The sequence below is a fragment of the Lissotriton helveticus genome (assembly GCF_964261635.1).
Source record: "Lissotriton helveticus chromosome 1_1 unlocalized genomic scaffold, aLisHel1.1 SUPER_1_unloc_3, whole genome shotgun sequence".
Classification (NCBI taxonomy): domain Eukaryota; kingdom Metazoa; phylum Chordata; class Amphibia; order Caudata; family Salamandridae; genus Lissotriton; species Lissotriton helveticus.
In genome coordinates this window covers 5,349,794-5,377,166 of record NW_027611670.1, presented here as the reverse complement: position 1 = coordinate 5,377,166, position 27,373 = coordinate 5,349,794, and the positions used below count along the sequence as shown (strand labels likewise).

The 27,373-nt window shown below is 46.7% G+C and overlaps 1 protein-coding gene across 2 annotated transcripts in view; it reads right to left on the bottom strand.

The window, feature by feature from the left end:
- Positions 1-18,969, bottom strand: part of LOC144805852 (uncharacterized) — a 115,094-nt gene extending 96,125 nt beyond the window's left edge. The window contains exons 1-3 of one of the 2 annotated variants that reach the window (XM_078672334.1): positions 18,911-18,969; positions 16,231-18,391; positions 14,251-14,262 (exon numbers count right to left, since the gene is read on the bottom strand). In XM_078672334.1, the coding sequence (XP_078528460.1) occupies positions 14,251-14,262; positions 16,231-17,317 (1,099 nt within the window). In that variant the 5' untranslated portion in view covers positions 17,318-18,391; positions 18,911-18,969. Of the gene's footprint in view, positions 1-1,118; positions 1,232-14,250; positions 14,263-16,230; positions 18,392-18,910 lie in introns of those variants that run through there. The other variant, XM_078672332.1, reaches the window with a different exon arrangement.
- Positions 18,970-27,373: the final 8,404 nt, after the last annotated feature.

Here is a 27,373-nt window from a genome sequence, read left to right as displayed (position 1 = left end):
TCCTCCCCTGCACCCCCTGGACAGGCCTCGCCTCCCCTGCACCCCTGGACAGGCCTCACCTCCTCTGCACCCCTGGACAGGCCTCTCCTCCTCTGCGCCCCTGGAGAGGTCTCTCCTCCTCAGCACTCCTGGACAGGCCTCTCCTCCTCTGCACCCCTGGACAGGCCTCACCTCCTCTACACCCCTGGACAGGCCTCTCCTCCTCTGCTTCCCTGGACAGGCCTCTCCTCCTCTTCACCCCCTGAACAGACCTCTCCTCCTCTGCGCCCCTGGAGAGGTCTCTCCTCCTCTGCACTCCTGGACAGGCCTCACCTCCTCGGCACCCCTGGTCAGGCCTCGCCTCCTCTGCACCCCTGGACAGGCCTCACCTCCTCTGCGCCCCTGGACAGGCCTCTCCTCCTCTGCGCCCCTGGACAGGCCTCTCCTCCTCTGCGCCCCTGGACAGGCCTCTCCTCCTCTAATCCCCTGGACAGGTCTCTCCTCCTCTGCACCCCTGGACAGGCCTCACCTCCTCTGCGCCCCTGGACAGGCCTCACCTCCTCTGCGCCCCTGGACAGGCCTCTCCTCCTCTGCGCCCCTGGACAGGCCACACCTCTTCTGCCCCCTGGACAGGCCTCTCCTCCTCTGCACCCCTGGACAGGCCTCACCTCTTCTGCATCTCTGGACAGGCCTCACCTCTTCTGCACCCCTGGACAGGCCTCACCTCCTTGCACCCCTGAACAGGCCTCACCTCCTCTGCGCCCCTGGACAGGCCTCTCCTCCTCTGCGCCCCTGGACAGGCCTCACCTCTTCTGCCCCTGGACAGGCCTCTCGGTGAAGGATTCTCATTAAGGACAGAGGAGCTCAGAGTTCAGTGCACCCCATACAGTGCCTCTGACTCCGCCCTGAGCCTCGGGGCGCTATGTACGGGTTCCAAAGAGAGACACTACTCCCCTGGACAGGCCTCTCCTCCTCTGCACCCCTGGACAGGCCTCACCTCCACTGCACCCCGGGACAGGCCTCACCTCCTCTGAACCCCGGGACAGGCCTCACCTCCTCTGCTGGAGGGGGGGGGGGGGGGGGGGGGATCTGATCCATGGAGTAAAAATTGCAGCCAAGTGAGTTGGCAGCTCTCCTACCTGAGCAGAAACCTGTCCAGGCTCTCTCCTCCTCCTGGGGCTGGGGGGGAGGGGGGGGGGGGCAGATCTGGGGTCAGAGGAGGGGGTCTGTGAGGGTCTGAAGATGAAGGTATCTGCTCACCAGACAGGGCTCTTTCCTCCTCTGCAGCAGACTGGACACACCAGGAGAGGCCGGAAGTGATGTCACCGCTGCTGGTGCTGTCTCTGCCGCCGCGACCCGGAAGAGGAAACCCTTCTCCCTTCCATCTAATGTGCAACTCAGTGGTTTTTCATCAACAGGCGAGGCGCGCCCTCTGGTGGCCACAGACGGAACTGCCACCTCCTGGCTTCAGCAGTGAATACATTTCACACAAACAAGCATTTATACCTGTAAAAACCTGGGATTTCAGATGTCACAGACGTGAATGTGTTTAAGGGTCAGACAGTTCAAGTACAGGGCCTCACACTTTGCTGCTGCTGTAAAAAAGTATTTATAGCTTCACTTCAGATGAGCATCTTCCAAACACTGATTTAGAGGACTAAAGAGTATTTACAGAAAGGTGACAACTGGAAGTGGCAGTCTGTATTTCAATAAATATATCTGAATTTCAATGAATATATCTGTATTTCAATGAATATATCTGTATTTCAATGAATATATCTGTATTTCAAAGAATATATCTGCATTTCAATGAATATGTTGGTATTTTAATGAATATATGAGTATTTCAGTCAGTTTTGCAATTAAACTGGGCAGCTTATTTATTCTTTTAAATAATTTATTTGCAGTTTTTCAAATCCACAACATACTAGATAGCAAAGTAAATAGAGGTAAATACCATGGAGTTTTATACACCAGATCAGTGACAATGAGGCATAGACCATGTGTCAAAGCGACAATTAAGGAACAGCTTATTTCTAATTTTCCTGTGTCTGTGGCTTATTCCTTATATTTAATATGGTTTTATATCCTCGAACAAGACTGAATTGTAGGTTCTAATTAGGTTTTGAGTTTCTGGTTTAAGAGCACAACTGTCTCCTAAAATATTAAGATAGCGGTCTCTTGCAGGCTTTGTTTTTTTGTTTACAGTAACCACCATCCTCTCTCAACAAAGATTCACTGACCAAAATAAAGCAATATATCTTTGAAACAATTAATTCCTAAGATAGGGCAACCAAGTATGAACCAGAAATTTCTCACACAGTTTGCATTGTATCATAGAAATGAGTGGGAGTTACTGGTCTGAAGAACAGGGGAGGGGCATTTCACTACTCGAAAATATTGTACTCCTTCACATAGGCCCCTATATCATAGTACACTCGTCATCAATACACCATTGATTAGTGAGTACGTCAACTCTTTGTGGCATTGTCATGCAAGCAGCCTTGAGTGCCTCGACAGCAACATTAATTCAGACGTGCATTCATCGAGCCCTCAAGCCTCACTCATCAAGAGTGACACTAACACATTTGGAAGTCAGTCTGAAGTCTCACTCAAACCTGGCCCATTCTTCCAAACTATGGGGATTAACTAGAACTTCACACATGACTATTCATCAGATAGCAGACCCTCTGTCCCACATTTTGTTGGCAAAACCTTCCTCATATTTCACCATGGGTACTGCACACAGTTCAGTAGAATGTTAAATTGAATGTCTATTTTAGTGAGACTTGGTTGTCAATCGTATCATTTTACATGTGTTCTCATCATGACTATAAATTCAGTAATGTTTCTTCCTTTGGTATTGTCAAAGTCAAATGTTAAGTGACAACACTCCCTGTGTCTTTGTTTAATACCTCATTTCTCTATTGATTTTTCATATACAATGAGCATATAACAGGTATGAAAGTTTATCGATTCAGCAGAGTCCAAGATACTGTGTAAACTTGAACTTGTGAGAAGACATTGATAACCGGAAAAACAATAAATAACATACCCCATCCAGATAGAGGTGATGTAGCCCAGAAGATACTGCAGATTATCAGGGAAGGAGGACGAGGGGAAACACGAGGAGAAGGGACGTGGGAACAGGAGAGAAAAGTCAGGGTGCCAGGCACCATGGTCACCCCCCAAAAAGCAAACTCCCACTACGGAGGCCGTAGCCAGAAACTCTTACCATGGTGTGTTAAATTCTGGAATATTGACATTTTGTGAAGCAAGGTCAGACGGGCCATTAATTGCGGTGCCAGCCCTAGGTTGGTCATCAAGGTATCCCAAATGGAGCTGTGGTGTTTACGAAAGCCAAACTGGGTATCGTCTAGTAGGAGGTGGTCTTCAATGTACTGTGATAGTTGTTTGTTCATCAGTTTTTCTACTAGTTTTGCTGCATAAGGCAGACTGGCGATAGGCCTGTAATTATTGGGGTCTTCAGCATCGAGGTTGGGTTTTTTCAAAAGAGGTTTAAGAACGGTGTCTTTCCAGGTGACGGGATAGACCCCTGTGGAAAACATGAAATTAAAAATTTCTGTAAGTTAGGGAGCTACTGTGTTGACTATTGAAAGTAGGATTGAGGGAGGGCAAGGGTCATAGGGAGAGCCTGATTTGATGGTAGTCATAATCCTGGAGACTTCATCTATGTTAGTTGGTGGAAACTGATCAAAAATAGGCTGAGCAGGTTTAGAGGAGATCATTTGGGAAGAACGTAGATGGTCTATCTTCTCATAAGAAAAATTGGTATAGATGTTATTAACTTTGTCATGGAACAAACTCGCAAGGTTGTTGCAGAATGATTGGGAAGGGATGGGCAATGATTGAGGGGGTAACTTTGAGAGTTTGGTTACCACCTGATATAGTTGAAAAGTAGGGGCAACCATGTAGTCAGAGTCCACCTTCCTACAAACACCCATCCCGAAATAGAGAGGCCAAGCGTCATTACGCGATGACCATCTCAAAACTGACTGGAACGAACCTGGGCATGTTTAGTATGCTATGTTATGTTACGTTATATGGGTTTATAAAGCGCACTGTTACCCTAGGGTTTCCTGGCGCTGAGCACTATCTACCTGGTACCCTCCATCCCTTGAGCCCACTTGACACTAAGCTGAAAACAACCATGTATTCAGACCTTTCCTAAAAGAAAGGAGTTCCGTGGCAGATTTTAGATAAAATGCAAGCTCATTCCAGGCATTGATGGCTGTAAGAACAAAGCTCTTTCCGCCACGCCGACGTGCCATTGAATGCGCTCTTTTAGGTCTTGTGGGCCGGTCCCCCTCAGGGACTTGAAGACTGTGCAGAGAGCATTAAATTGGGCTTGTTCTTTGATTGGGAGCCAGTGAAGGTGACGAAGGCCATTTCTGACTGACACAAACCTCTGAGTGCCAGTAAGCAGCCTGGCTGCCGCATTCTGTACCATCTGTAGTCTGTTCAGATGTTTATTATTAATAGCCAGATACAAACTGTTGCAATGATCCAGACGGGACAGAATGAGAGCTGAGACAACTTTTCTGAAGCTTTCTTCTGTGAGGAGGAGTTTTATTTTCTTCAGTGTTCTCAGGATAAAAAGCTGGTTGACACCACTCTGCTGACCTGGTCCCCAAATGTGAGAGTGTTATCCACAATCACCCCCAAATTTTTTAACTTTAAGTGCAGGTGGTGGGGGGAGGCCCATCTCAGGTTGGGGTTGTTCCCGAAAATAATCACCTCTGTTTTGCCTGCGTTCAACTTCAGGCAATTGGCAGATATCCACCCGGTTATTGCTGCCATGCAGTCATGGCAGCTAATAGTCTTTTACACTTCTTTGCCTCTCTCCAGGGATAGCACGATTTGCGTGTCATCTGCGTAGGACCTTAAAAATAGCCCAAAATATCTTAGGAGAGCAGCCAGCGGTCTCACATATATATTGAAAAGCGTCGTGCTAAGGCAGGATCCCTGTGGAACTCCACAGGGGAAAGAGAATAGTTTTGATCTGTCCCCTCCTAGATCAACTGTTTGTACTCTGTCGGCCAAAAAGGATTTCAATAGGTTCCAGGCCACACCCTGGACTCCAGCCTTCGATAGACGGCACATCAACACGTCGTGATGGACCGTGTCGAAGGCCGCTGACAGATCCAGCATGATCAGAATTGCTGAGCCTCCCTGGTCCACCGCCTCACGGACCTCTTCCATGGCTTTGATCAGTGCTGACTCTGTACTATGTCCCGCACGGAACCCATATTGAGAGGGTCCAGTATATTGTTTTTCTCCAAGAACAAGATTAATTCCATGTTCATGGCATTTTCCATAATTTTAGCAGGTAAAGGGAGACGGGAGATGGGTCTATAGCTGTTAGGATCGCTGCGCTCTAGATTAGGTTTTTTAATAAGTGGTAGGATTGAGGTTGTTTTCCAGGGTATAGGATTGTGGCCTGCCCCCATTATAAGATTGAGTAAGGAGGTCAGGGTATTAGAAATTACATTCAAGGAGATTTTCATTACCGCAGCCGGACATGGGTCGTTAGGAGAACCGGATCTGCATCCCATCAGCAAATTGGTAACCTCCTTGTTCACTAATGGGGTGAAATTGTTAAAAGTGGGAGAATTATTTGTTCCCATTGCCTCGAAAGCCTTATCACTAGCCTCACCCTTTTGGTTACTGAAGGAGGAGAAAATGACTTCCACTTTGTTTAGAAATAAAGAGGCTATCAAACCTGCTGGACTCATAACCCAACACCGTATCCAGTGTTGGAGGTATGAATCCATCCACAGTAGAGCTCCTCCGGGGAGCCCTCCATGCTCCCGGGATAGACGTTACAGAGCCTAACAGCAACCTAGGTCTGCTGCCGACCCCAGACACGAACCTGCCCTCCTGTTGCTGGGCCGAGCATGGGAAGGTAGGTCAATAGGTTTCCTGTTATAAGAAAGGTGTAACCACATCCCAGACTGGATTTAGTGTAAGAGGCCGGGGTGGGGGCGCTGACCAGTGCCACATAGTCTTCTCGAAGGGCACATTTGTTGCCCTCCTTGCATACTCCAGTTCAAACCACATCAGGGAGCCGTTGACTCCCTGCTCTAGCGGGAAACTGGACAAAGGACATGGGATTATCCTCCCCACTGTTTGACCCCTCCTCTGGGAGGGACCCCTGAATCATCCCAATCCTCACCTTAGGGTACTTAAGGACTTACCTATGGATGGGTTCCTAGATTCAATGTGGGTTTCGATTCAGATCAACATCACTTTTACTTCGACTGCCTGGGTACTCTGGACTTCGCTTTGGACCTCGAAATCGCACCGGGGTAGATTCTTGCTGCTCTTGGCCTCCTCATCCTGCAAGCCCTCTGAAACGTCTGTGCCCATGCTCCATACAAGCACAACCAAGGCCTGTGGAACTCCAAGACAACTTAAGGAATCTCCCTTGGACGGAAGGAGTCACTCCCCTAAAGTCGCAGGCACCGCAAAGCAACCGATCGGTCTGCCGAGCCCGAGCTCCTCCAGACTCCCCAAAGGTTCAGCAACACAGGTAGTGGTTCTGCATCCCTTTGAGGCCTGATCTGTCCTCTCGTCCAGTTCAGGTCAGCATCCCTCGTGGAACCGAACCCCAGTGCACTGCGTCACTGCATCACTTGATTTCCCGGTGACCGCATCGGTTACCTCGACCGACTCGCAATAACGGCTAAAATAGCCATAAGTGTTGCCTGGAGTGGTGCAGGGTGCTACACTTACAAAAGGTAGCACCATATACCAAGTCAGCTTCTCGCAAGCGGTAACATTACAATCCCACCATAGTGTCCTTGAATCCTTTCCACATCAGGATAAAATGCAACATTGGGTCAGTTTCTAGATCAGAAGGGGCAGCGCCCAGCATGTGTCGCAGGCTATGCAGGAGCTGTCGGTACTGTCAGTGATGCGATTGTGGCAGCCCCTAATCATGCATAAGAGTAGCAAAGGGGGCCAACTCCACGTCCCCTACTATATCGTCCATAGAGCGTATCCTCTGGTCCTCCACTGTGACCAATCAAGCTCGTCCCCCACAATCGTTATATCCATGTTCCGCCATAATGTCACTTCAAGATGGATCATACTCAGTGAGCGCAGCAAGTGGTCAGCACAATACCAAGCATAGTGAGTAGCATGTATTTTACCAAGGCGGCCAGCTTGCCTAAGTCCCATGTACAGAGCTGTGAGGGATCCCTTCGATTGCAGTAGATGGCATTCCAGGAAGAGCCACGTGGGCGTTTGATTAGTCGGCTCCAGCATCTGCACAATGTGTGTTAGTTATGAAGCCAACCAAAAGGATCCCGTGCGCGGCAACCGCAGCCCGCATACATATAGCTGCCTTGAGGCAAGGTCTGCATCCCTCCCACACAAAGGTCTGAATCAGCGAGTTCATCTCCCTTAGGAGACCTCGGGGATCTTCAAGGAAAGCATTTTGAATATGCAGTTAAATCTCAGCATCACATTCAATTTGATAACTTGGGAGCATCCCCACAGGGACAAGCGCTGCGCCAGCCAAGTGGTAAATTGACTCCTCACTTTGTCAATACCTGGAACACTGTTATCAATCACTACCCGAGAGAGATCACTATTCAGGTACACCCCTAGGTATTTCTGGGCCAAGCGAATGGCGCCTCCACCAATGACACCATTGCGGTCCCCGGCATCAAAGGTATAGCCTCACATTTCGACCTGTTGATGTGGTACCGCGAGAAGGTGGAGAAAGACTCAATCATGTGCATGAGGGCTGGGATCAATTCACAGGAGCTGGAGAGGACTGCCAAGATATCATTGGCGTAATAGAAAGCCTTTCTCTCACCCGCTGTTGTAGATACAGGGCGTACAGCAATCTTAGCCACCAAGGGTTTACACTGTGGAGCCTTGTGCGCCACAGGACAGGTGGACCGGTCCATATGAGGTGGTGGAACGCAAGAGTGATGTCACCTATCTGGTGAACTTGCGGTCTCCCAGGAACCGCTTGCGGGTCCTGCATGTTAACCGCTTAAAGCCCCACTTAGAAAGGTCCGAAGTGGGCATGCTCCTAGTGACAGATGGAGGAATGGAGGAGGAGACCGAGCCTCTTCCTGACCTCCTGTCTGCAACAGAGAAAGATGGGTCAGTGGATGGTGTCAGCCTCTCTGCCACACTGACCCCTGATCAGCAGCAAGATTGTCGCCAGCTGTTGGGGCAATTCTCTGATCTATTTTCCTTGTGTCACAGAGTGGTGCGTCCATGATGTGGACACCGGCGACAGTCCTCCTGTCAAGCACAAGGCTTACAGAGTGACTGACAAGGTTAGAGCTTACATTAAGGAGGAAATCTCCAAGATGTTTGCCTTAGGGGTCATTGAGTCCTCAAACAGTCCTTGGGCCAGCCCAGTGGGCTTGGTCCCAAAGGCTGCCTTGCCGGGTACCACACCCGAACTCCAGTTCTGTGTGGACTATAGAGGGCTCAATTCAGTCACCAAGACTGATGCGCACCCCATCCCCAGAGCTGATGAGCTCATTGATCGGTTAAGGGGCTGCACGGTACCTCAACATGTTTGATTTGACGTCTGGGTACTGGCAGATCGCCTTGACTGGTGGGGCTAAGGAGAGGTCAGCAATCTCTACTCCAGATGGGCACTACCAATTTTGGGTTATGCCCTTTGGGATGAAGAATGCCCCTGCCACCTTTCAGAGGTTTATCAACCAGGTGTTGGCTGGGCTGGAGGATTTCAGTGCCGGCTACCTGGTGACATTGCAGTGTTCAGCGCCAATTGGGAAGAACACTTGCAGCACCTCTGGGAAGTGTGGATGGCACTGCGCAAGGCAGGCCTCACTATCAAGGTGAGTAAGTGCCAGATCAGGCAGGGTTCTGTTGTGTACTTGGGTCACCAGGTAGAAAGCGGCCAGGTGGCGCCCCTACAACCCAAGATTGATAACATCCTGGCATGGGGACCCCCAAAGACTCAGACACAGGTGAGAGCCTTTTTAGGACTCACAGGGTACTACAGGAGGTTTGTCAAGGGGTATGGCAACATTGTTGCACCCTTGACTGAGCTGACTTCCAGGAAGCAGCCCAAGAAAGTGAACTGGACTGACACCTGTCAGAAGGCTTTTGAACCCCTGAAGACTGCCTTGGGTACAGCCCCCGTGCTTCATGCGCCCAACTTCTCAAAATATTTCATTGTTCAGACAGACGCTTCAGAGCATGGTGTGGGGGCTGTTCTATCACAGATTAATGAAGAAGGCCTAGACCAACCTGTAGCCTTCATCAGTAGGAGGTTACTCCCACGGGAACAGAGGTGGAGTGCAATTGAGCGTGAGGCATTTGCTGTGGTCTGGACACTGAAGAAATTGAGACCATACTTGTTTGGGACTCACGTCCGGGTTCAGACCAACCGCAGGCTCCTCAGATGGCTGATGCAGATGAGAGGTGAGAACCCAAAGTTGTTGAGGTGGTCCATTTCCCTACAGGGTATGGACTTTACGGTGAAACACCGCCCTGGTACAGAACACGCCAACGCTGATGGTCAGTCCAGATTTTTCCGCCTTAGTGAAGAGAACTCCCATGGGGAAGGGTAGGTCTCCCCACATTTCAGCTGGAGGGGACACGTGTTAGACCTGGCATCATTGGCGTGAGTCTCCCTTCCATTTTTTCTGATTGCCTCCTCTGCGTTGATATATTTTTGCTGGTTATATGCTTTGGGCACTGTGGCATTGCTAATCAGTGCCACAGTGCAAGTGCTCCTTATGTTAAATTGATGTACTGATTGGATTTCATGATTGGGTTATTTGATTTATCTGTCAGCCCCTAGTACAGTGCACCATGTGTGCCCATGGCTTGTAAATCAAATGCTGCTGGTGGGCTTGCAGCACTGGTTGTGCCACCCACAGAAGCAGCTTGTAATGTGTGTCTACGGCCTTCCATTGCAAAGCCTTTGTGCAGCCTAGCACTGCCATGTCGACTTGGCCAAGTGCACCCACTTGCCAGTCTCTAAACCTTTCCTTTGCTTCATATTAGACACCCCTATGGTAGGCCCAAGGGCAGGGTGCATTGTAAGTATAAGGTAGGAATGCTCTGATGGGTGTAGCATGTTCTAATAGTGAATTACAGCCATTTTCGTTTTTCACTATTAAAGGCTACCTGTTCTCATAGGCCAGAATGAGCAGCTAGAATATTACACTCTTATAATCCTAACTGACTCAGGGAACACAGTAGAAATTTGAATTTAGTATGCCTGAACTCAGAATAATAAAATACATATTTTAGTAAAGTTTATTTTAATATTCTGTGTTTGCAAATACCACTTTTAGAAAGTAGGTATTTGCTTGCCTAACCATTTGAGCCTGCCTCTGCTGGGTTGTGTATTCCTTGTCTGGGTTTGTGAGTGATAGGGCTGGGGAATTCCAGGAGACCGGCTGGGGTAGCCCGGTGGTGAATTGAGAGATCTACATCTAGATGGGCGGGAGGAGTTGCACCTGGGACCTGAATAGGGCTGGGCCTTCCTTCTACAATGCTGGCCCTGTGGCCTGTCTGATGTCTCGACCCTGCTATGTGAAAGGAGAGGAGGAATCATGTCAACAGAGTGCCCCAGAGCTGTATCTTCCCTCCCCTGTGCTGGCTCCACCTCCTGTGGGGCATCTGATGTCTCTGCCCTGCACAGTGAAAAGAAGAAGAGAGTCATTTAAACAAAGTGCTCAGGAACTGGTTTGGACTAGGCAGAGGCCTCTCTGCCTTCAGAGAACAAAGGATTTGGGGTTATAAATATTGGGACCCTGATCCCAAGAAATTAGATCACTACTGAAACAAGAAATCTTTCTGCCTAGGAGAAGAACCAAGGAAGCTGCAGGAGTTGGACTGCCCCTCTGCCAGTGTGCTGTTTCCTGGGTTGGCCTGCAGTGGTTGCTTTATTGCCGAGGGAAAGGAGAAGGAACTTTGTAAGGACTTTCATCTACAGAATATTCTCCAAGGGCTTGAACTGTACTTGCCTCCTGCTGAAGTCTCAGGAACAAAAGACTTCACCTCCCGCTCCCTCCTCAATTTCCTTGCTGGGAATTCTGACTCCAATCACTGGAAGCTGGAAGCGCCATGCATCGAGAAGAATCGTGTCGCCGCCGCAGCTGAAATTATCGCAACGTGGGAGAAGCTAAACTTCGTTGCATCTCTCTGGAAGCGTGTGTTCATCAAAGCTGCCTGCTGTCGCAACACCGGAGAAACGTGACACCGTCGAGAGAGTCGCCATCGCATTACCGGAGAAGAGTGTCACAGGGCCTGTCGCGGCTCCAAAGTACAGAGTCGTCACAAGGCTGCCAGGGCGTCATTGCATCGTCATCCCATCGCCGCATCAAGGGCGCCATCTTCTCGCATCGCAACCAGATAATTGCATCAAGGCGCCATCTTGCGCACCGCAACGGGCCCGCAAGCCGTGAATCTAGGCATCACCTTCGCTCCAGTAAGGCTCACGACGAGTAACCTACCCTGCGCAAGCATTGAGGCAGGACGCAACCGTTCCCCCGGAACACGGAACCGACGCAACTCCCCTTTTGTGAGCCTTTTGTTTACTTTGCGTAGCGCATCCAGGTACTTTATTGAGAACTTTGTTGCATTTACCAACAACTTGAACTAAGCAACTTGCATCATCTTTTAAGTCATCTTAAGTGTAGTATTGTGGATTTTTGTCATTTGTGGTCTTGTTTAAAACCTGTGTTGTGTTAATCTGTAGTGTTTTCACTGCATTACTGTGTATATTCATAAATGATTAACACACTGCCTCTGAGATAAGCCTGTCTTCTCGTGCCAAGCTACATAGGGGATGAACAGGGGTTATTAAGGAGTGTAATCCCCTTATTCTGACTTAGAAGTAAGGGTCCCTATTTGGACAAAGGTGAATACCATTGCCAACTAGAGACCCCCAGATCTAATACACCCTCATACATAAAAGTACTTGTAGTTCTCACAGTACACTAGCTGCACATCAGAATCGGCTTGCTCCTATGCAATTCCTCTGTGGCTTCCTTGGTCTTGTGACGTGAATGTTTAGGCCACCAACTTTCGGACCACAACCACCTCAAAACGATGATTCAGTGGAGCAGAAGACATGCACCAGTACCTATTAGGAGGCGGTAAGCCCCGGCCCTACAGGACAGAGACTTCTGTGATACTGTAAGTACACATATCGCCATCTTTGAGGAGAACAAAGGGACTGCCTCTACGACAGTGATAGAGTGGGATACCTTTAAGGGTGTCACATAAGGCCTGTGCATCAAGATGTAGCACGGTGTAAAACATGCCTTGTGAGCCAAGAACCTCTCCTATGAACAAACAATATGAACAGCGGAAATATATGTGTGGTAGCTGCATGAAACGAGAACCTAATCACCCCTCTCTGAAAGGAGTAAAGAGAGGCGATGGTCAGACTAGGAACACTACACTATCAAATAGTAGCAAGGCTCCTATGGTCGTTGACCCCAAAGACCCCAAGAAACAGCAGTAGATCACCGGTGGGAGAGATATTGAATGTGCAAGCAGATATAAAACAGGCTTTCCAGTAGAACCAGACGTCTGTATACCAGGCTGTGTTGAGAGTGCAGGCACCCCAATTAGATGAGTATTTGAAAAGACTGACGATCCCCAAACTTAAACATCTTCAGGGACATACATCAGATGAAACCCTGACCACTAAGGAAATTGGCTTCATGATTGACTAGATCGCGTGCAACAAAACTTCTGGGATGGACGGGTTACCGGTGGACTTTTACTTCACCTACAGAGCAACCCTCTCGCCAAAGCTACTCCAAATGTACCAACAGGCCAGGCAGGAGGGCACATTGCCGGGATCCCTATGGGAGGCTATGATATTGGTACTGCCTAAGCCCAACATGGACCCACTGGAGCTACGCTCCTACTGGCCACTGTACACCAACCACAAGATTTGCAGGAAGGTCCTTTCAAACAGGTTGCTCCCCTGCCTCTCTACATTGGCATCAAGACCAGAATGGTTTCGTACTTGGGAGGAAAGTATATCTTAACCTATGGCGCCTCTCCGGCTGATGGAAAAGAATCTTCATGAATTGCCTCCATACACAGCACTCTCACTAGATATAGAGAAGGCCTTCAACACCCTGGAGTAGTTTTACTTAACGAAAGTGCTAATGTGCATGAAACTAGTCCCAGAAATATTACACTGGATTAATCTCCTCTACACCAACCCGCTGTCCCACATCCGGACAGGCAGAGATATCAGTTTATTTTGAAGCATGCAGCAAAGATGCCCACTGTTGATTACTTTTGCCCTAGCCTTGGATCTGTTCGCTGTCCTGTTTCGGTCACAGGACCCAGCAATCAGTATACCGAGTGAGCCAAATTGAGAGGACATATCACTGTATGCTGATGATGCATTTGTGTACCTCAGGAACGTGCATTCATATCTACCACAGGTGATGGATGTTCTAGACGATTTTGGTAGGGCTTCTAGACTAAGGCTAAATTTGACCAAATCCAGCTTATATCCCATGCACAAACTAACAACTTAAAACAGGAAGTGCTGCCACAATTAGCACTGGGGTGGCACCCTAACATCTTCAGGTATTAAGCGACGAACTTACCACACGAAAATGAACGTGTACAGGGCAACTTAGGTGATATCCAAGGTTTGCAGCTCCCTGTTGTTTTGGGGCTCCCTGCAACTATCGACCCATGGGTAGAGTGGAAGCGCAAAATTGCTGTAACTACATTTATACTACCCCTCTAGTTTACCTGCCTCTGCGCTTCTTCAGGCAGGAAATTGGACTCTGTTTCTGTTCTTATGGACTTAATCTGGGGAGCGGGCCACAAGAGAGTCGCGCTTCGCAAACTTTATTCTAACTTGGAACGGGATGAGGATGTACATTTAAAATACTAATAAAGAACTACAAACTACTGTGTGACTTGGAAGACGATTATTTCTCAATACAGCCCTTGTTTGTGATCTCCTTACAGTTCTCACATTATCATCTGCACTAGAAGAGATGGAGGCCTGGGGTGTCTGATCAAAGAAACTCATTTGCATACAAAGGGGGGGTGAAAGCCTGTTCACAAAGCACAACACAACTTGTTTATGTAAAAGTTTAAACATTGCACAGGGAGTGTGATTCAGTGTGAGTGTTGTATGACAGGAGCGGGCAGTCTTAGTTGCTGAGACATGGATCTCTGACGGGTGCCTCTTGAGCTCTTTCAACTGTTTGAGACTGTTTGAGAGGCAGTCTCAAATTCCCGGGGCACAGCTTCCAACAGCTTCCCTCATAATCTTTGATTTTTGCATCTACAGGTGATGCAGAAGCCACCTAAGACAGTAACCTTGGTGTGCTTTCTGGAGTCAGCCTGCTTTGCTTTTCCCAAATTTTGGCCAGCAAAGGTAAATGTTTCTTCTACTGAAGTGTTCTTAGCACGCTTTTGGTAACGTGGCTTGAGCAGTATGGCCTAAGGGGCGCTCAAAGGAAAAGCAAAACAGTGGAAGTCACAAATTTCAATACAGTTTATTAAAAATAGACAAGGAACTGTAAGATTCAAACCAAGTTTAGAGCAAAAAGAATATTTAATAATTATTAAGAAGCAAAATCAAAAGGTGGGCTGTGATTTAAGGATTATTAATTAGCAAAAAACAACTGTCAAAACCAAACAAAAAGGTAAATAAATAAAAAACAAGCAGTTCTACTAAATCAATCAGGAAGTCATCTACAAAATTGTAGCTGACTTTGGTAGCTATGCTCGAGAGGACAAAGATAAGTTTAGTCTCTGGTGATGATTAACACTGGAATTTGATGCAAGGTTTTTGGCTGAATCAGTCTCAGAAGATGACGAGCTGCACAGAAGTGGCTTGAAGTGCAAAATGCCCACAGAGTAGAGTTGGGTCATCAAGTTGAACCTGAATCCACGGCCATCAAAATGTGTGAAACTTCAAGCAGTTACAACAGCTGCGAAGTCTTCGGAGCTTCCAAGTTATGAAGACGGTTCAAAGTTGATGATAAGAGCTAAAGCATGGAACCTGGCAGGCCTGAGGCATGGTTTAGGGGATAGCAGGTTCCATTGGAAACAAAAAGAAGATGGAAAGAGGCCACTCATGTGGATCTTTGTAATACGAGGCTGTGTCCTTTTGGAACAGAAGTCATTAGGACTATTTAGGAAGGGGCCAAGAATCGTTTGCATATGGCTGACCTCATCTGTAGTTACACAAAGACTAGAGAATGATGTGGTGGGATGTTGCAGAGATTAACTACCAGTCCATCCATCACGTTTAGTTTTTCTCAATGATCAGCCCTACGTGGTACAGACATGAACAGATGTTGGTCTCATAGAGACCTATGCCAAAGGGACTCCTGCTGCAGCCCCCTGTGAGGCTCGTTAAGGCTGGAAACAGTTTGAGGTTCAAGCATTCCAGATCCTTGGGGGCGTGGCCTCAAAGTTCAGGATCAAATGGACTTTGTGGGTCAGTCATTGCTTATAAACACTCAGCAAACAAAACACGCTGAATGGAATGAGGCCACAAATAGTTACAAAAGAATGAGGTTAATTCAAGCATTTCCATTCCACGCTGTGTACTTTTCTCAGTAGACGGTTTGTTGGACAATCAATAGAGCGGTGTCTTTGTGGCTGCTTTATCTAAATGTTTTGTGATGCTGAAAGCTCCTCCTCAGGGTTGACAGTGAGCACCTTTTATTCTCCCACATTGTCTCTTTTATGTGGAAAGGTTACATTTACAACTGAAGTTTTTGTCACATTGAGAGCACGGATCATTTTCTTTCACGTTGTGGGTTCTCTCTTGTTGAATGAAACTGAATCTCCAGCAGACCCTTCCCTGGCATTTAGAACAATGACAAGGTTTTTTCCAGGTAAGTTCTCCCAAATTGAGTGAGACCAGATTTCGGACTGAAACTTTTCCAGCATTCAGAGAGCTAAGAAGGTTTTACCCCAGTGTGAGTTCTCTCATGTCTAGTGAGAGTTGTTTTCAATCTGAAGCTTTTCTGGAATTCAGAACACTGATACGGTTTGAGCCCAGTGTGTGTTCTTTCATGCACAGTAAGGTTGGATTTCTGACCAAAGCTTTTCCAGCATTCAGAGCACTGATAAGGTATTGCCCAGTGTGAGTTCTCTCATGGTGAGTGAGAGTCTGTTTCAGTCTGAAGCTTTTCTGGCATTCAGGGCACTGATATGGTTTATGCCCAGTGTGGGTTCTTTCATGCACAGTAAGGTTGGATTTCTGACTGAAGCTTTTTTGGCATTCAGAGCACTGATACGGTTTGAGCCCAGTATGGGTTCTCTCATGTTGAGTTAAACCGAATTTGTGATAGTAACCTTTTTGGCATTCAGAACACTGATACCGTTTCTGCCCAGTGTGGTTTCTTTCATGCACAGTAAGGTTGTATTTCTGATTGACGCTTTTACAGCATTCAGAGCACTGATAAGGTTTTTGTCCAGTGTGGGTCCTTTCATGTGCAGTAAGGCTGGATTTATGACTGAAGCTTTTCAAGCATTCAGTGCACTGATAAGGTTTTTGCCCAGTGTGAGTTCTCTCATGGTGAGTAAGAATTATTTTCCGACTGAAGCTTTTCTGGCATTCAGAGCACTGATAGGGTTTGAGCCCAGTATGGATTCTCTGATGTTGATTTAAACCGGATTTGTGATAGAAACCTTTTTGGCATTCAGAACACTGATACGGTTTCTGCCCAGTGTGGGTTCTTTCATGTGCAGTAAGGGTAGATTTATGACTGAAGCTTTTACAGCATTCAGAGCATTGATAAGGTTTTTGTCCAGTGTGGGTCCTTTCATGTACAGTAAGGGTAGATTTATGACTGAAGCTTTTAAAGCATTTAGAGCACCGATAAGGTTTTTGTCCAGTGTGGGTTCTTTCATGTGCAGTAAGTCTGGATTTATGATTGAAGCTTTTCTGGCACTCAGAGCACTGATAAGGTTTTTGGCCAGTGTGAGTTCCCTGATGTTGAATCAGACTGCCACTAAAACTAAAGCTTTTTTGGCATTCAGGGCACTGATAAGGTTTTTGCCCAGTGTGGGTTCTTTCATGTGAAGTGAGATTGGATTTGCTACTGAAGCTTTTACAGCATTCAGAGCACTGATACGCTTTATGCCCAGTGTGGGTTCTTTCATGTACCGTAAGGCTGGATTTGTGATTGAAGAGTTTCTGGCATTCAGGACACTGATGGGGTTTTCGTCCAGTGCTAGTTTTCTCATGTTGGGTGAGGTGGGATTGATAACTAAAGCTGTTCTCACAGTCATTGCTCTTATTCGAGTTGTTTGTTTCTCCAAGTTGGGTTGGTTCCTGGATACATGCCATCTTAAGACTAAATTTGAGTTCTGATTGTGTAGTTGTTTATGTTACAACTCAGCATTAACTTCTAAAGTACATTTCAGATGCTCTTCTTAACATATATTTAACTAATGATAGTTTTTACCTGGAGATCATTTTTCTACCTTTAAAGGCACCAATCTAACTTGTCTTATTAACTTTCACCGAGGAGCCCCTTGTATTGATTAAGATGCCCTCATGGATTCATTTTCTCCAAGTTATGCCCGGGTGAATTCCCTCTAGTTTAATTAGTCTTATTTAGTGATTCTAGTTTATCACATTTGATTTAGGAGTTTTAAGGTCTTTGGGCTTTAGTGTTTGCCTGTTAGGTATGTTCGTTCATACCAGTAATGACCGATGATTAGGGCATGCCAGGGTGGTTTATGAATTATCAATAGCGTAACACTGGGCCCTTTTATACTTTCTGTGCCAGAATATGCTTTTTTGTTCAGTGGTTAATGATCGACTTTGGAGTTACAGGACACTTTGAAACCACTCGGATCAACCCAAGAGACAGAGTTGGTGGGGGAAAATCTTCCTATATTGGAAATGGTAATCCAGCATCTTTGCTGTAACGACATCTGAGAAAGTGTATTTAAACAACCTTTTCTCTCCTCTCATCTTCAGGAGACAGAGACAAAAGCTTCCGCTTGTAAACCAGGGATATTAGTCTTTTTGACGGTTCTGTCACATCACAACACGTCTACGGATGCTGATCTGTTGGGGAGGGTTTGCATCTCCAAAGCATTTCTCATAAACCATCAAACAGAATTTACAACACTGAGTTTTCTCAAGTGCACTGTGTAGGTATCAGTTGTGGCCAATGTTCTCCTCAATCTCAGTTTCCTGACACTTGATAAACATTTATGGCCATTTTACTATAGGGATTTGACAACTTTCACATTCACCATTTTTTCTGCACCAACATCCTCACCATTCCTGGCACATAGAATGTGTTTTCTTCTCAAGAGCTCGAGAATGTTTTAACTTTCCTTGAAATAATCCTTTTCGTTGCGTTTCACTAAATTTAAACCTTCTTTTTTCTCTTCATGCTTCAGTCACCTGTAGAAACGGAGTCAGAAATTGTAAATGAAAACAAAGAAAAAATATTTATGACCTTATACTTTGCACAAAGAATGTATTGACAAAAACAAGCCAGGAAATCAGTTGAGTATCATTTCTGATAGTGGTGAAACAGCTCAGGGACACTGTAAATCGGGAGCTTCGGATCACTGGAACTCATAGATGTGAGAGAAAACGTAATTAATATTTAAGAAAGAAACACAAGTTGCACATATATTGTGACACAGATTCTCAGCAGCAGCCAACACTATCAATTTACAATTTCTGTGGCAAAGGCTGAGAGATATTTGTAATACTTTTAATTAATTATCTCCTGCCCACCTAGACTGTTAATCTATTCGTTTTTCCAGTGATCTAGAACAATTATTGAACAATTTATTGAACAAAGGTATTTGCTTTGTTGTAATCACTGCTTTAAATGCCACCATAGACTGACGCTGTGTCCAGTTAGCTCAGTGGAATTCACTATTTCAAATTGTGCGGATGATAAGGACTTACTTGGTGCCCAGAACTCATCACACTCCTCCGACAGGCCCCAGGCACTGCAACACCTGAAAAAGAGAAAAAAACAGCACAACAGTAAAGGAAACAAAACGGGTCTAGAAAAGAAAAACACAAAACAGAAGAAAGAGATAAAAGGCTATCTTCCACTCGCACCACAGGTTCCAGCACAGGAAACTGTGCAGCAGGTACTTGTGAACCCATAGGTTACTTCTAAAGACAGTGCCCCCAAGGTCAGCACCAGGTGCAGCTCCACCGGTTGCACCACCCTAAAGCAAGCCTTGTGTGCATGTGTGTCCACACACATATACTGTGTCTTTTGCTTGTAGTAGATAAGACTGAAAAGGATAGTTTAGGAGGACGTAAAGAGATGGAAGTCAGATCAAGAGAGAAAGACGGCAAAAGAACAGTCAGAGGGGGGAGAGTATCACGTGGTGTAGAGGAGGAGACAAATGTGCCAATAGTTAACGAACTGCTGGGCAAAACCGACCTAAAAAGGAATCGGACCTGCACTACACCCCCAACATTTCCAGGAGAATGTGGCTCCATCATATTATTATCAGAAGTTTGATAACAAGAAGATTAGTGTACAGAAGGAGTCAAATGTTGAAGCTGAAGAGACAAAAACAAAACAGAGATGAAGAAAGGGAATAGAGAAAGAAGAAACAGGGTAAAAGGAAACTTAAGAGTTATAGGAATCCTTACCTGATAGTTATATTATATTTTGTTCCTCCAAGGGTGGCAGCCCGCTGCACTGCCTGGTCAGCCCAGAATACCTTGAAAGGAAGTAAAGAAATAGTTTTGCGTCAGATGACTATCACACTTCATCACATTTTACAAAAAAAGTCCTGAACTTACAAAACAAAAGAATCTCTTGTTCTCTGGAGGCCATTGTGAAGCAAATATGGGTATGAATAAACACTTTTTTGGTTCACCAAGAACCATGAACCCTTGCTGGAAAAGGTATCTGTGAATATAGAGTGCACCCACAGTCTCAGAGAACAAACCCTAACAACCCGGTCCATGTCTTCATAACCCCCATCTTTCCATTTACAGACCATGAAACTTGCAAATCAAAACAATCTGGTTTGCAAAGGTATGTTAAATTCCTTGTACATAATTCTGCCCCGTTCATAAATCAGTCAACCAGACTCTTAGATTTATACAAACCATGCTCTCGGGGGAACTGCAATTCATGCTCAAGCTGATGCAGAGTTCGAATGCTGACCATTGGAAGCAACAAAGCATCAATGTGTTGGCGCTTTGAATTTAAAAATTATCTGAAGGGATGATGCGGAGGGTCAGTGTCTAGTGAGCCCCACAAGACGGAATTCGGAATTGAACCTTCAGAAGACAAAGCTTAGAACATTGAAATGTTAAAATCTATTGAAGACAACGGAGCAGCAGCAGCAGCCTATATATACAACCTGATATTGGCCCGCTGCTCTCAACAATACAATGTCCTAATACACAGCCTCTGCCTCTCCAAAATATTTGGATTGGGCAAGAGAAGAGGCTGGAATCAGGGCGCACAGGAGCCTCCCCCCTTCCTCGTCCCGTAGCTTGCAGTGTCACTGGCGTCTCGGAAGGAGGGGGGGTTCTGCTCATCTCCTGCATCTCCCCGGCTCACGTGAATGATGAAAAGCAGTTTAGCCGAGCCCAGGGAGAACCAGGGGCTGACTTCAGCCTCATTTAACAGCTATTGCTGTGAATGTTCAACAATTAACCACCGTGGTCCAGCTTGCGGCTGTTAACCTTTGAACATTCACAGCAACAGCTGTGAAATAAAGGTTTCGGAGTACCGGAGGTGTTTCTACCCCCTCGGTCTCTGGGACACCATTGTTTTATTAATTAACACATTCTGCCCTCATGGTGCAAACAGTGCAACGGCCTTATAGTCAGCCGTAGCAGGCAATACTGCCCATTAAAGGACCGCTCCCTTGGTAAAGGCCCTTGCCTTTGGAGCTACAACAAGCTTCAAAGCTATATTAAAGGTTTCAAATAATTACTGAAGGCATAAACATGGTTACTCAGATAGAGAAATAATTATCATAATATTTGCAGGAGGATCACATATTGGTAACCTCTAAAGTATATCAAAAGCCAGATTCAGAAACAACTTTAGCTGTAAAGTCAATAGACAGACCACCACAACAAATGTGTGGTAAGAAATATCAAATAGCAAACTAGCATAGAACCTGCTTAGTTAGAAATCAAGGAAAAGTTCTTAAGTACAAAATCAGTAAGAGGAATGACATGTAATCTGCCTTTAGGAAAAGTGTAAAATAAAACAATTCCAGCAAATATCCCAAAACAGTACATTTTATACGTTTTTAGACTGAGAGAACACATTATTGACATGGTTCATGATGAGGTAAAATTGACAGCAATCAATGAATAGTCATGAAAACATGGCACAACAAAATGTAATGTAATAAACCACACCTACAAAATGAATAATTAATTGTGACTCTTCCCCAAAAAGCCAGAAGTAATTTTACTATGTTATTCCCTAACATAATAACTGGATCTTAATCACAGTTTAAGTTTGTGGCCATTCATCATTGACCCAATTTGTAGAATTTGTAAAAACTCCTAGTATAGATGCAAGTTGTGGAAAATCCTTATTAATCACTTAAGGATTTTGTTGAAATTCTGAATTTGTTGAGATTTTGGCGTTCTATTCTGCACTGGGCTGTGTGACTATCTGGACTGAAGGCATGTTCCAATATATCTGCCTTTGATTCTGCATGCTCGGCACAGAGGCCAGTTGGGCTGGGACCATTAACTGAGACATCCCATTCGGTGCCATCTGATTCATGTTCCATTTTCCCAGGTTCCTGCAAACATCGCAAGGATCATGTCTTATTCTGCACATTATTAGTGTTTGAGGTATTTAAATTGCCACTGTTAGTAAAACCTATACCCTAAGCAGGGCCGGACTGGCCGTAACGGGCTTCCAGTGTTTCCCCGGGAGGCTGGAAGAGTGGGGGCTGATTGTTCAGTGCTGGGAAACATATTGGTCACTGGTGGCTGGTTTTGCTGTGGTGTTGCTATAACACCCCACAGCTACAAAAGAGGCAGGGAGCTGGTTCGTCAAAATTGTCAGGCCTGGTTTGGGTTCCCAGTTTTGATCTTCTTCTGCTTAGTAACAAAATTGTCACTAGAGTACTTTGGTTACAACAAAGTCTCATCCAGAATGTTGGACTGCAGCCTCTCACATTTTGCTGGATATGTGCACTAACCTATGGATGCAACGCTAAATGATGCGTCCTCCTTTACCCGGTCTTCGACTTTGCAATATTGTCTGTAGATCTGCATTAATCTCTTGTAAAATATAATGAAATAGTTTGAGGCGCTTCACTCTGTGGCTCTTCAATTGGCCAGTTTACAAACAACTTACACTCATTCCACAAATCTCTTGGGACAACAATTAACAAACTTAAACTCAGCTCTCGATCACCCTGCCTGGACGAACAGGTCTCATCTCCACTGCATCCCTCCTGGACAGGCCCCACCTTCTATGAACCACCCAAACACAGGACGGGCCTCACCTCATCTGCGCCCCTGGACAGGCATCTCCCCCTCTGCACCCCTGGACAGGCCTCACCTCCTCTGCACCCCTGGACAGGCCTCACCTCCTCTGACCCCTGGACAGGCCTCACCTCCTCTGCACCCCTGGACAGGCCTCACCTCCTCTGCACCCCTGGACAGGCCTCTCCTCCTGTGCACCGCTAGACAGGCCACGCCTCCTCTGCACCCCTGGACATGCCTCACCTCCTCTGCCCACCTGGACAGGCCTCACCTCCTCTGCACCCATGGACAGACCTCACCTCCTCTGCACTCCTGGACAGGCCTCACCTCATCTGCACCCCTTGACAGGCTTCTCTCCCTCTGCACCCCTGGACACAGGCCTCACCTCCTCTGTACCCCTGGACAGACCTCACCTCCTCTGTACCACTTGACAGGCCTCACCTCCTCTGCACCCCAGGCCTCACCTCCTCTGCTCCCCTGGACAGGCCTCTCTTCCTCTGCACCCGTGGACAGACCTCTCCTCCTCTGCACCGCTAGAAAGGCCTCACCTCCTCTGCACCCCTGGACAGGCCTCGCCTCCTCTGCTCCTCCTGGACAGGCCTCTCCTCCTTTGCACCCCTGGACAGGCCTCACCTCCTCTGAACCCCTGGACAGGCCTCACCTCCTCTGTCCTTGGACAGGCCTCAGCTCCTCTGCACCCCTGGACAGGCCTCACCACCTCTGTCCTTGGACAGGCCTCACCTCCTCTGCACCCCTGGACAGGCCTCACCTCCTCTGCACCCCTGGACAGGCCTCACCTCCTCTGCACCCCGGGACAGGCATCACCTCCTCTGCACCCCTGGACAGGCCTCACCTACTGTACGCCTGGGCAGGCCTCAGCTTGTCTGTACCCCTGGGCAGGCCTCACCTCCTCTGCACCCCTGGACAGGCCACACCTCCTCTGCACCCCTGGACATGCCTAACCTCCTCTGCCCACCTGGACAGGCCTGTCCTCCTCTGCACCCCTGGACAGGCCTCACCTCCTCTGCACTCCTGGACAGGCCTCACCTCATCTGCATCCCTTGACAGGCCTCACCTCCTCTGCACCCACTGGACACAGGCCTCACCTCCTCTGCACCCCTGGACAGGCCTCTCCTCCTCTGCACCCCTGGATAGACCTCACCTCCTCTGCACCCCTGGACAGGCGTCAGCTCCTTTGCACCCCTGGACACGCCTCACCTCCTCTGCACCCCTGGACAGGCATCACCTCCTCTGCACCCCTGGACAGGCCTCACCTCCTCTGCACCCCTGGACAGGCCTCTCCTCCTCTGCACTCCTGGACAGGCCTCACCTCCTCTGCACTCCTGGACAGGCCTCACCTCATCTGCATCCCTTGACAGGCCTCACCTCCTCTGCACCCCTGGACACAGGCCTCATCTCTTCTGCACCCTGGACAGGCCTCTCTTCCTCTGCGCCCTGTACAGACTTCTCCTCCTCTGCACCGATAGAAAGGCCTCACCTACTGTGCACCCCGGGACAGGCTTCACCTCCTTCGCTCCCCACTCAGCCTCAGCAGCAGGAATAGCTGAGCTCTCCTGACATCAGGGGGGAGGGGGGTGGGGCTGATCCATGTATTAATAAATTGCAGCCAAGTGAGTTGGAAGCTCCTACCTGATCAGAAACCTGTCCAGGCTCTCTCCTCCTCCTGGGGCTGGGGGGGGGAGGTGCAGATCTGGGGTCTGAGGGGGTCTGAAGATGGAGGTAACTGCACAGACAGACAGGGCTCCTTCCTCCTCTGCAGCAGGCTGGACCACACCAGGAGAGGCTGGAAGTGATGTCAGCACCGGTGCTGGTGCTGTCTCTGCCACCGCTGACCCGGAAGAGGAAACCCTTCTCCGTTTCATCCAAGGTGCAGCTCAGTGAGTTTCATCAGCAGGCTAGGAACGCCCTCTGGTGGCCGCTGACGGAACCGCCGCCTCCAGCAGTGAATACATTTCACACAAACAAGCATTTATACCTGTAAATACCTGGGCTTTCAGATGTCACAGAAGTGAATGTTTTTAAGGGTCAGACAGTTCAAGTACAAGTCTCAAATATAGTTGCTGCTGTAGAAAGGTATTTACAGCTTCACTTCAGATGAGCATCTCCCAAACACTGATGTAAAAGACTTAAGAGTATTTACAGAAATTTGACAACTGGAAGTGACAGTCTGTATTTCAATGAATATATCTGTATTTCAATGAATATATCTGTATTTCAATGAATATATCTGTATTTCAATTATTATATCTGTATTTCAAAGAATATAATCAGAATATCAGTCAGTTTTCCAATGAAACTTGGTAGCTTAAAGTATTCTTTTAAATAATTTATTTGCAGTTGTTCAAATCCACAACATCCTAGATAGCAAAGTAAACAGAGGTAAATATCATGGAGTTTAAGACACCAGATCAGTGACAATGAGGCATAGGTAAAAGCGACAATTGAAGGAGCTTATTTCTAATTTTCCTGTGTCTGTGGCTTATTCCTTATATTTAATACGGTTTTATATCCTCGAACAAGACTGAATTGTAAATTCTAATTAGGTTTTGAGTTTCTGGTTTGAGAGCACACTGTCTCCTAAAATATTAAGATAGCGGCCTCTTCCAGGCTTTGCAGTTTTGTTTACAGTAACCACCATCCTCTCTCAACAAAGATTCACTGACAAAAATAAAGCAATATATCTTTGAAAAAATTAATTACTAAGATAGGGCAACCAAGTATGAACCAGAAATTTCTCACATAGTTTACACTGTATCATAAAAATGAGTGGGCGTTACTGGTCTGAGAAACAGGGGAGGGGCATTTCATTACTCGAAAATATTATACTCCTTCACATAGGCCCCTATATCATAGTACACTCGTCATCAATACACCGCTGATTAGTGAGTGCATCAACTCTTTGTAGCATTGTCATGCAAGAAGCCTTGAGTGCCTCGACAGCAACATTAGTTTGGACGTGCATACATCAGAGCCCTCAAGCCTCACTCATCACGAGTGACACTCACACATTTGGAGGTCGGTCTGAAGTCTCACACAAACCTGGCCCATTCTTCCAAACTATGGAGATTAACTAGAAATTCGCACATGACTATTCGGCACAGAGCAGCCCCTCTGTCCCACATTTTATTGGCAAAAACCTCTCGTATTTCACCTTGAGTAGTACTGCACACAGTTCAGTGGAATGTTAAATTGAATGTTATGAATGTTATAATGTTATCGCTTTGCATGTGTTCTGATCATGTCTATAAATTCAGTAATGTCCCTTCCTTTGACATTGTCAAAGCCAAATGTTAAGTGACACCACTCCTTGTGAGGTCATCAGTATTCTAATTCATTTGAAAAACTTGAGAGGTCTTTTTTTAATATCTCAATTCTTTACTGATCTTTGATATACAATCAGCATATAACACGTATGAAAGATTATCGATTCAGCAGAGTCCAAGATACTGTGTAAACTAGAACGTGTGAGAATACATTGATAACAGGAAAAACAATAAATAAAATAACCCCTACAGATAGAGTTGATGTGGCCCAAAAGATTCCGCAGATGATCAGGGAAGGAGGACGAGGGGGAACACAGGGGGAAGGGACATGGGAACAGGAAGAAAAGTCAGGGTGCCAGGCCCCATGGTCGCCCTCAAAAAAGCCAACTCCCACCACGGAATTTGTCATGAGCCAGGTACAGAGAATGAAACCAGGCTGATTGGTGTCAGCGTCTGATAGAGCGCGCAAGGTCACCCAACCAATAATTTCGCCGTTTCCGGCTTCGGGCCCATATACTTTCAATTCACAATATTCATTGACCGGGTGACTTCACGGGCTGCTACCAATTTGTGTGAATTCCCTACTGTTATTATTCAGCGTACCCGATTTACCATCCACCGATACGGGTACCTATGACCACAACGGATCAGGGAGCTAGCTGTAAAGGGAAAGGCAGCAAAATACAGACTTAAAATGACATTCAATATTTCTGTAAAATGACCACGGACAACTGGAAGTTTTAAAAGCTTTATCTAAAGTTCGTTTTCGTTGAGCATTAGGTTTACAAGAATAAGGCAATCAATAATCAAGATAACGAAAAGTACATAGCTATAGAGAAATAAAGTCAGGGTAATCATGGAAATGCTAATATGAGATGCAACAGGAAACGCTATGCATTCAGGGCAAAAGATCTTTAGATAGTTTAAGTAAGGCCGTTCTAGACCATATCAGGAAATGACAAACTGCAATGCAAAATATGATTTCTAAGAGGTAGGGTAACATGGGAACATATTAAGCAAATATGTAATGACTTTATGTTTCAATAATTGCGGCAAAAGCATGGAAAAAATCAACATATGCAAAGGTGTGTCATTATTGAAGCGAAAGACAGAAAATAGAAAGGTGAAAGTTTAAAGAACTTAGAGCAGTATTTACCTAGACTGGTGTGGAAACCAAACCCTGGCCACGAGTCAATTAAGGACAGGAAACCCTCAAGGAAGGATACCCCTCAGAGGACAGCAGGTGCAGAATGGACACCCAGGACAGGACAGGATACCCTCAGATTAGGAATCAGGACAGGACCTCAGGACAGGACAGGAAACCCTCAGGACAGGACCAGCACCCGCAGTTCGGAAGCAACGCCTGCGCTCCACCCTCTCTGCAGCTATCGATCAAGACCCCGATTGGGTCGGCGAACTCCCAGCAAAATGCTCCGCCAGCACTTTAAGGTTCAGTAAAACCTTAGTCTATGGTCAATTTCGGACAGAGTGCTCCGCAGCTCTCTGTATCTTCAGTCACCTATTGAGTACGATGGGTCAGTGACAGGTCAGCTAAACCAGACAAGTCGGACAATTCCCTAGGCGAACCCAGGGTAGATATACAGTTTGGGGACGGTATACCACCCCCCAATGTTGCAAAGTG